This window comes from Gossypium arboreum, chromosome 4, assembly GCF_025698485.1.
Source record: "Gossypium arboreum isolate Shixiya-1 chromosome 4, ASM2569848v2, whole genome shotgun sequence".
NCBI classification, from domain to species: Eukaryota; Viridiplantae; Streptophyta; class Magnoliopsida; order Malvales; family Malvaceae; genus Gossypium; species Gossypium arboreum.
Window position 1 is genome coordinate 120085723 of NC_069073.1, and position 10916 is coordinate 120096638.

At 32.3% G+C, this 10916-nt stretch overlaps 1 protein-coding gene across 2 annotated transcripts; it reads left to right on the forward strand.

Annotated features, from left to right (window-relative positions):
• Positions 1-5942: 5942 nt before the first annotated feature.
• Positions 5943-10594, forward strand: LOC108459422 (squalene monooxygenase SE1-like). 2 transcript variants are annotated; one of them, XM_017758789.2, is made up of 8 exons: positions 5943-6396; positions 7697-7808; positions 7912-8086; positions 8754-8922; positions 9247-9453; positions 9552-9830; positions 9916-10194; positions 10305-10594. In XM_017758789.2, the coding sequence occupies exons 1-8, from the start codon at positions 6148-6150 to the stop codon at positions 10431-10433; spliced, it is 1599 nt and encodes a 532-aa protein (XP_017614278.1). In that variant the 5' UTR covers positions 5943-6147; the 3' UTR covers positions 10434-10594. The 2 variants fall into 2 exon arrangements, with proteins under 2 accessions (XP_017614278.1, XP_052882569.1); XM_053026609.1 differs by lacking the exon at positions 9247-9453 and having other exon boundaries at positions 5945-6396.
• Positions 10595-10916: the final 322 nt, after the last annotated feature.

The following is a 10916-nucleotide window of genomic DNA, read 5'->3' on the forward strand; positions in this document are numbered from 1 at the left end:
CTCGTAAATCTACAAAATACCGATTTTAAGCATTTCGCTTTTCGCTTTTGCCGATCTAGACTAAGAAAGAGGGTGTTAGTTACACACATTTGCGACGATATGTCGATGACGAGATCCACACACGAACCGCCTACAATTGGATTACTAACACGTTAATCTAACTATTCAAATACTAATTACGATTAATCCCTTACAATATTCGCCAACCACACCTACAGATCATAGTAAGCTTATAAGAAATCAATAAGCAACCCATTAACAAATTTTTGTCAATGTTTACCACATAATCATAATTTCACTGCAAGCTGTCTTCCTGAGCAACAATCACTAAATCATTTATAACTGGAGCTACGAAACTCCAAATCAAGTTCCGTTAATTTTCCTTGAAAATAGACTCATATATCTTCTATCCATAAAATTTTCAGAATTTTTGGTTTGTCCAATCAATACCAGATTTTTCTCAAAGTTTCCCATGTTTCACTGTTTGACTAATCTGACCACTCTTCATTACGAATCAAATTTCTCATTGTACAGAATTCAAAATATGTTCTTGTTTATTTCATTAGAAACTAGACTCAATAAGCTTTAATTACATAATTTATTCAGCTTCTAATTCTTCTCCCACAATTTATGGTGATTTTCCAAAGTCACGTTACTGCTGCTGTCCCAAGCAGATTTATTACCAAATCACTCTTTCACACCTAACTTGCATGCTTGTTATTTAAACATGTATATCACCAATCAATCATCACATATCTATGATTTTACTTAAGTATAATCTCCATTTCATCATTTTAAAGCACAACATGTTAGCTGATTTTTCCCTTTAACATCTAAGGCACATGCATGCTCATTTGTTTGGCTCAACTTCACCTATCTTCCGTTTTTCATCAAAAGAACATGAAACAACAACCATTTCCTTCATTTTAATTCATGACTAAATGCTCACAACACAACTAAAAATCAAAATATACTTCAAGAGTTAAGGTTGAATCAAGAAGAACTCAGGAACCTCAAAATAGAAGCAAGGTACCAAGAACTTACCTTCAATTTTCCTCCTCCTAATGACCGAATACTCAAGAGCTTTCTCCTCTCCTTTCTCTTCTCTAACTTTCAGCTATGATGAACAAAGATGGACAAAACTTTGTTCTTTTCACCCCTTTTTCTTTTAATAAAACTTCATATTTCATCCATTTAATTCTTTAACAAAAGATATGAAATTCTTATCATGAAACATTTACCTAACCTATTATCATGAAACATTTACCTAACCCATTATCATGGAACATTTACCTAACCTATTATCAATTTGTATCAATTTGTACCATAAATTATGGATATCAAGTGTACATTTTGTCTACAACAACATGATGGTTGGCCACTTCATGTAAAATGGGAGGTTTGTCATGCAAATCCTCCTATTTTGCACTCCTATTTATTTGGCCACTTCAATTTAGCCTATATCATTTTCAAACATTTTCACATAGGTCCTATTTTATAATTTCACCCCCTTTTTCTTATGGAACAAAAATTAACTAAAATTGTCGGGTTCTATCTTAAGTTTGGGCTTTCTAGAGGCCCACTAACATAATTAAAATTATGCCAACATTAAAATTGGGGCGTTACAGATAATAAGAACAAAAAATATTTAGAAAGTAAGCATTAAAGTCCTTAATATATATGTGAGGGATATAATGTAACAAATAGATGAATAAACAAAAAAAAATAGACTTAAATGAAATACGCGCAAAAGTGGAGGACCGAATTGGGAATATTCCCATACCATCAAAACGGTGCCACTCCAACCAGTACTAAAATGTAATTAAAATAATATTTTGGGCGGAATTTAAAAGTAACAATGAGCTGATTTGAAAGGACCAGAAAGGAGGAGAGACCATTTACACAATTTGTCCCAAAAGCAGAAACATGCTTGGCCTAGTATTTGTGACGCCATTTCATCTTTGTTATTTTTTTTTATTTTTTATTCTTTACTTCATTTTTGTTTAAGCAAACAAAGAATACCCCACCTCCTTTCCCCTTTTTCGGTTAAGGTTTCTAAACCCATTTTTGCCGTCGTCATTGTGGCTCTTTTGAAGCCGTCGGGGCTTCCACCGTCGACAGTGGTCAGGGCCACCAAGATCCAGGTAAATTTTTTTTCTTTTTATTTAAAAACGATTTATAATGAAAAACTATGAGATTGAATCGAAAGAAAACAAAAAAAAAAAAGGAAAGAAATAAACTAAAGGAATAAGAGAAATAGAGATTGACATCCACCTTTTTTCTTCTGTTGTTTTGCCTTTTGATTTTCAATACATTTGTCTAACAATCTTTTTCTTTTTTTCAAAACTGAACAACAGTCAAAGGAAATCAAAACTAAAAAAATCCTCCCCCCTTTTTTCTTTTTGCTTGGCTTTTTATAGCCATTTTACAAGTTTTTTTATTACTACTTTTGCTTTTTTTTTTTGTCTTGCTTGTTTGCTTTACTTTTTGCAAGGTATGAAAGTGACTGGTGGGGTTGTCAGTGGCAAGTGGCACCGAAAGTTGAGGCTAGGGTTAGGTTTTCCCTTTTTTTTTTTTTTTCTAATTTGGGCTATATTATTGGGCTAGGGATTTTTATATTTTTTTTAATTTTGGGTTTGGGTAGTTGGGTTAATTTAGATGGATGTGGGCTGATTGAGGTTTGGGTAAGTTAGATAGTTTTTTTTTTGTTGTAAATGAGTTTAATTTGTGGTAGGCCAAAATTGGCCTGCAACAGTTTTTTTTAATGTTAAAGGTTCCTACTCCCACTTATTTTCTTTCCCAAAACGCAGATGAAAAAGAAAAGAAAGGAGAACCTCTGCTCTATTAGGGTTTGGCTCATTGCGCAGCCACTAAACCTCCATCAACTTGATGGCCAATGGCGCGAACGACGGCCAGATCTGGTACACGCCCATGGAGGTAAGCTCTTTCCTTTTCTTTTTCTTCTTAAGAAAACTCAAGTCATGCATTATTCCTTTTAAAAACAAAGCATAAATTCAAAAGCATCAAAACATTCGACCCTTGCCCGAATCTCTGTATTTTCAAGAAGTTTTTGGGCTTTCATCGGTGTCGATTCACATGTTAAAAAAAAATCAAGCCAATGAAAAGAAAAAATAAATCGAAAGAAAAAGGGACAAAGAAGCTTGAAATCACCTTTACTATTTTGATTTCTTTTTCTCTGTTCTATATGCGTATGTTGCGTAAAAAAAAAGGAAGACCCTTACAATCGCTGTGTTCTTGGCTTTATAGTCGAAAAAGAAAAAGAATAAAACAAAATGCAATGTTTCTCTTTCTTTTTTTTTTCTTCTTGTGTTAAATCCCTTTGCGTGTACGGGTATCTTTGGCGCTTGGCGTGGGCGTCTGGGGCTGTTCATTGAAATTTCTGAGGCGTCTGAGAGGTAGTTGGTGCGTCGTACGATGCGAGGGCTGGGGCTTGGCTGCGGCACGAGGGAGAGAGCCCTAGGGTTTCTGAAACCTTGACATTTTGGGCTTTTCGGGCCTGATCTTGCAGTTGGGCCACAAGTTTTTGTAATTGGATTGTAAACTGGATTGTTATGATTTGAATTTTTTGGTCTTGTATTTGGGTTAGATTTTGGTTAAGTTTAATATTGGACTTTTATTTTTTGTTTTGTTTTTTTATTTTGGGTTTCTAATGGGCCGAGCAAAAATGGGCCATTACAGTTAGTTCTAAGCATTGTTTCAAAAAAATACTATATATAATCAGAACTTATAATGAGATTATTAAAAGAAATCTATAAATAAGTTTAATAAATTTTGTAGGTCCTTTATTTATTAATTTTTATTTTGATAAATTACACCTAAAATATATCTAAATATTTTTTAAACTAATACTTAAACAATAATTCATTTAATGCAATATCAATAAATAATTATGATTTTATAATAGTATTTATATTAATATTAATTAAAAATTATAATAACATTTCAAAATTCCCTTTTAAATCATTTAAAATTTTCAAAATATGATTACCCTCAATCAAACATTCATTGAAAAAATTTAGTTTCAAACTTTTTGCAATACATAAGCAAGAAATAAATATCATTTAATTTCTATAAGAAAATGTGCCAATTAAACATTAATGAAATTCAATAAGATGCAGTGTTCAAGCAAAGTCATGCATCAAAACAGTGTGACAACAAGAATTAATGGATGATCACATTATCAACATTTGCATATTAATGATAAAAGTAATAAAGCTTATGCAAATAAAACTTTGTTGAAGATTAGATCAAAGATCCAAGACAATTGCCTTTCTTGTTAAACCACTAGCGTTTCTTCTGATCACTGCTCAAATATGGGGAAGCAACCACACTAGTTGTAGTGGTTCTTGTTGCAACATAGAAGTTGGGATGATTTGCAGTGGTGATTCACATCGTTTAAAAATGGTGTATAAAAGTCTAATGCATTTTGGCACAACTTTGGCTTATATCCTAAAGCCCCTTTTCTCTTGTGATGGAGAGGGCTTTTCTAGATGAGGGGGTGCTTTTATACGGGTGACTTGAGCAGAAGCGCCCATCCAAATTCTGCACGAACTTACAATCGAGTAAACAAAGTTGAGTCCGTGACACATTATGAGCTTAAGTATATTCTTCGATAGAAATTTTTTAGCTAACTGGATAGTAAAAGCAGCATTAAGTATTCCTAAAAGATTTTTAGCTTCGATGAATCATCATCAAAGACCATGATCACCTTTAAAGCCGATATGGAAAATTCTCTCATGTGCTCCAAACTTACACTCTACGTGTGCGAATTGCAGAACTCCCCACATTTAGTGATTGTCTTTTTAGGGCCTTGTCCCTCTTTAGTCCCACAAAATAAATAATTTAATCTGTCTTTTTTCCTTTTTTGTTTCTTTTTGCAATAATAATGCATCCTTTTTTTTCCATAGCGTGTGGTGGAGGTACTTCAGTCATCAATCATAGTTTTTGCTAGAGAAATGTCTTCTTCATTTCATTAATCATTTAGAGCATAAGCAATTACAACTTCATGAAAAAAAAAGGGTATTCTTCCATCCACATAACATCATCACTGTATTGCAAAAATTCCTTAGCTTTCATACTTGCCAATGCTTCTGTATTTTTCCGAAATTAAATTGTAATGCACCAAAAGAAATCGTCTATCACTACTTTTAGTTAAATTTAAATGAAATACAAAAGGACACAAAAAGTAATTGCCTATATAAATATATTACTTTTGTAGAGGTTATTTTTATTATCTATATAGTATAATGTTGGGTAAACTCCAGTTAAGCAACGGATGGTAAGAATGGTAACGATATGGCTTTTTTTTTTTGGCGATGGGAGGTCTTAATTGGACGCAAATGTTTAAAGTTTGGTGGTGAAATTTTGTTTTGTAGAATTAGCGGGTTGTTTATATCTTTTCATGGTCTGTGTTCTAAGTTCTGTTTGCTGTAAGTTTGAATTGTTTGGTTGCTAGTCTGTATTTTCTTTGACAACAATGCGGTTTTAAATGAAGCAAAAAAAAAACTCGAGTTAAGCAACGAATAAGAATAAATAGAGACAAATCCGATACAAATATTTACATGAAAAAACTTCTCTTAAGAGGATAAAAAATCACAGGTAAAAAAAAACTTCACTAGAATGGCAAATAATTGAAAAGGAATACAAGATAGAGAAACAAAAAACAAATTCGAACTCAAAAATACAAAGTTCTTACGAAATTCCCACAAAACTCTATCTTATCCGTGAGAAAATATAAAACATCTCTAGAATAATTAGAGTTAGACTAAAAAAAGATAACAGAATTTAACTATGAGATAAAATTTGGTTTAGTAGAGAACATGTCGTCACATTGTGATGTGGCATATTGCCTTGTCGATACGTCATTCTTCGCATCCTCAAGACATTGTCTCTTTCTCGTCCAAACATCAACCCTATTTCATCTAAATGCGAGGGCCCAAATCAGATTTGCAGATTTGCAAATCACAATAATTTAACATGCTTGATATTGACATATTGTAAACATATTATACACATATTGAAATATCTTATTTATCAATTGTGGTGATTATTATATGCCATTGCACGCTTATCTTCTATAAATGATGCTCTTCTTGATTATTCATTCCATACATTGTTCTTAAATCAATGGCTGAGCAGTACATGGTTGGAGTACTTGGAGGTGTTATAGCCTCTCTTTTGGGGTTTGTTTTCTTGTACCGCAATTCCCTAATCAGATTTAGGGGACTGAGGAAGCTAAACAGAGCAGCTTCAATGGATTTTCCAAAGAGGAACAGTGTAAACAAAACTGGAAAGAGTGAGGGTGTTGGCACTACGGATATTATCATAGTCGGCGCCGGTGTTGCGGGTGCTGCTCTTGCCTATTCTCTTGGAAAGGTCTCATAATTTCTCCTTTTTTCTTTATTTTGTTTTACCCTAATTTAATCATCTTATTTTCCTCTTCTAGCATATAACAATTACTAATTTTTTTTAGTAAAAGTATTAAGGAGGTTCCTAGTAAATTTTTTATATTAAGAGACGCATTGTATTTTATCCCTTTTACTTAAAAAATAGGTAAATTACTTTTTGTAGGTTAGATTAAATAATAAACTGGTACTTTCTGTTAAAAATTTAATCTATTTTTACTGTTAAAATTTGGCGTGGTTGATGGTGTAACCAAACAGTTACACACACTGTATTATGTGTACCTCATGCTAACGTACAAGAACTAATTTTAAGTAATAGAAGTGGATAGAATTTTTAACAGAGAACCAGATTGCTCTTTAATCTAATGGGACTAAATTATTATTTTTTAAATTGAGAGACAAAATACAATTTGATTCTTAGTACAAAAACCTCCGTGATACTTTTACCAATTTTTTTGAAAGGAACAATTACTAATTAAGTTTAGCATTTTATTATTATTGGTTGAAGTGTTATATGGGAAGATAATATTCCGATAACTTAATTTAAGTTCACGTGGATTTGTGTTGATTTTTTATAATAAATTCAAATTTTAATTTGATGGTAAAATGAAATAATCAATGTTGTTTGAAATTGGATCGGTTCAATTTGGGAATTAATTTAAAGTACTGGTTTTAATAATTTATTTGATTTATATAAGATGAACAAATTGAATTGAAAATGAATAATTTGATCAGTTCAACTACCGATCCGGTTTAAAAATAATAACTATAACGTGTAATATCAAGTAGTAGTTAAAAAATATAAAATCTATTTTGACAGTACAATTTGATTTTATGCATGTAATTTAAAATATAAAATTGTAATATGTATGTCCTTTATTTATTAGTTCTTATTTTTAAAATGTAATTTAAGCGCATTTGGTAATTTGATAATATTTACTTGTAGAATTTTTTTGAAAAGTTTATTATTACAAATAGAGTAAATGTAAAAGTATAATATATGCTCAAGTAATTATATTGTAGAATTAAACTTGTAAAAGGACAAAAAGAAAACGATCAGCATGAATCTAAATAAAAAACATACATGGCATACACACTTGATGGAATTAGAGATTTACATTTTGCAATTGTGCATGATTGAACTCAAACTCGGGTGCTTAAGAATTCAGAGTCTCTGCATTAAGTAACACTGCCAAGATTTCACTGGCATTCAAATTTAGATTTCACTGTGGTACCATACGTAACAATTCTTAACAACTTACATTTTATAGGATGGACGTCAAGTGCGAGTGATAGAAAGGGACTTAAATGCGCCTAATAGAATGGCTGGTGAAAGTCTAACACCAGGGGGCTACTTAAAGTTAATTGAATTAGGCCTTGAGGGTAAACATGAAAAATCATGGATTTAAATAGTAGATGTAATATAATGTTATAATGTTATTTCTTTATATAATTATTTATTTTACTTTGAGTGTTGGTTCTATAGATTGTGTAGATGAGATAGATGCGCAACAGCTTTTAGGTTATACTCTATACAAGGATGGAAAGGAGGCTCGCGTATCTTTTCCTTTGGAAAAGTTTCAGTCTCATGTTGCAGGAAGAACATTTCATAATGGTCGTTTCATTCAAAGGTTGAGGAAAAAAGTTGCATCTCTTCACAAGTACTTTCTCTCCCTCCTCTCAATCATTCTTCAATATCAACATAAGATGCCAGAACATTTTATCTTAAAGGATTAAGTGATTTGTAGTTTGTTTTAACTCATTGTTTTTGTTTAGACCTGTCAATTGAGCTAGTTGAGTCGATTTTGAGTCAAGTCAATCTAGATCAAGTCATTCAAGTTATACAATTTTTTTGCGTAAATTCGGTTTTAGTGAGCTTAGATTCAAGTCATTTCAGGTTTGGGTTAAATTCTGGTTTGGACCGTTACAAGTTTGGATTCGAGTCTTTTTGGGTTTAGGTCAATAGGGCTTGAAGCTTGAGTTTTTAAGGTCAGCTAATGATAGGTTCATGTCATTTAAGGTTATAGTCACCTCGATTTTTTATATTTTTAACTTACTTGTTTGGATCATTTCAGGTTTGAGTGGTCAATTTATGTTAGGGTAAAACGAGGTTCGGTTTAGAGGGATTCATGTTGTTGACCATTTATAGTCAAATCAAGCCAAGTTTAGGTTTGAATTGATCAAGTTATATTTTAGGCTTAAGTTAACACGGACAAGTTCGTTTCTACTTTATTAACTTGTTACAACAATTTATTAGGAGGAGTACATTTGAAATTATACTTTTTCTTTACAGATCCAATTTGATGCTTTGATGTTATGATAATGTAGCGTAAGTTTAGAACAAGGGACAGTTACATCTCTTATTGAAGAAAATGGTATTGTCAAAGGAGTGCACTACAAAAATGGGAGTGGTAAACTATTGACAACTTACGCTCCTCTCACCATTGTATGTGATGGCTGTTTCTCAAATTTGAGACGCTCTCTTTGCTATCCTAAGGTGAAAATGCTTAGAAATTCTTGTTAAATTTGTTCAATTATGGTTTCTGTTTCTCTATTATGTTAAAATTTTATATTTAATCATTCTACTTTATTTTAATTTAATTTAAATCTATTTATTTTTATAATGTTATTGTATGTCCAAATTGATAATATTATTAATTCCTTTTATTACAAATGATACCTACTAATAACATTGAGAGATACTTTTTTTTTCGCAATTAAAGAAAAAAGATTAAATTCTAATTATAGGATAATAGAGGGACTAATCCTAAATTCTATGCTTTGAGAAATATTTTAAGGTCTATAGTTTTTTTTTCTGCAGGTTGATATACCCTCTAATTTTGTTGGTCTTACACTGACAAACTGTAACCTTCCAAAAGAAAATTATGGAGCTATTATATTAGCAAACCCTTCACCAATCGTATTTTATCAAATTAGCAGCACTGAAATTCGTTGCATGGTGAATGTTCCTAGTGAAAAGTTACCTTCAGTTTCCAATGGTGAAATGGCATGTTACTTGAAAACTCAGGTGGCTCCCAAGGAATATTTAGATCTTTCTTTTATTCATTCATTAGGGGAATTTGGCTTAGTTTATGGACTAACTGTATGGCTTATAATACACTTCAGGTTCTTCCTGAATTGTACGATTCCTTTATATCTGCAATAGAGAAGAAGGGTAACATAAGAATAGCGCCGAATAAAATCATGGCTGCTGCTCCACACCTGACTCCTGGTGCGCTTTTGATTGGAGATGCACTCAACATGCGGCACGCTATAACCGGAGGGGGAATGACTGTTGCTCTGTCTGATGTTGTAATACTTAGGGATCTTCTAAGACCCTTGCATGATCTATCCGATGCCTCCCCCATTTCTAAATATCTCGAATCTTTTTATACCCTGAGGAAGGTATTGTAGTTTCATGTTTTATATGCATTTTGAAGTGAATGGCAATGATGAAAAAGGTATAATTTTTCCCTTTAACTACATGCAGCCAATGTCATCTACAATAAATATACTAGCTAATGTCCTACAGAAGATATTCAGTGCCTCGTCCAATCCAGCAATGGAGAATCTGCAGCACACCTTTTTGGGGTATTTGAGACTTGGAGGGATGTTTTCATATGGAGCATCCGCTATGCTCTGTGGTTTATGCCCTTCTCCATTAAGCTTAGCATTTCATTTCTTTTCCATTGCAATATATGGCGTTGGCCGATTGTTACTTCCATTTCCTTCTCCCAGACGCTTGTGGGATGGGGCTAAATTGCTTTGGGTCAGTATCTTAACCAAACATTTATATAATAACATGGAATAAATATATAAGATCTTAAATATGATTATGACATAGAATCATATTAATAAAAATATTTTCATGTTTTTCAGGTGGCATCAAGTATTCTTCTCCCCTACATATACTCTGAAGGAACCAGACAAATGTTCTTCCCTCTAACTGTGCCAGCATATTATAGAACTCCCCCTGAAAATAAGGACAAAAAAAACTTCATGCATTAATTAGCAGTATTTGTTGGAACAATTCTATGTTCATAACAAAATCTCATATATCTGTTACTTGCATTCTTTATTAGGCTGGATAATCTTTTGTGTTCGTGCTATTTATATGTGTGATGTTTAAAATGGTAAATAAATGAGTTAGCTTTTGCATGACTGAAAAACTAGCTATAATGTCTGTCGTAACCATTTTTTTGAAAAAAACGAACGGGTATCGACTTGAAAAAAAAACGAAAACAGGAGTCGCCACCAATCTTTTTAGGTGTGATCGGATCACCTTAAGTTAATCATTTTAGTAAAAGTTAAGATTTACTAAAACGATAATTTTTGGTCTACGAAAATCAGAAAATGAGTTCGGGAGTCGGTTACGCACGAGGAAGGATTAGCACCCTCAATACGCCCAAAATTGGTACCTAGTTGATTAATTAGTGTCTTAGTGTCGAAAATTTGAAAACTTGAAAGAATTTAAAATACGATCCCTCTTTG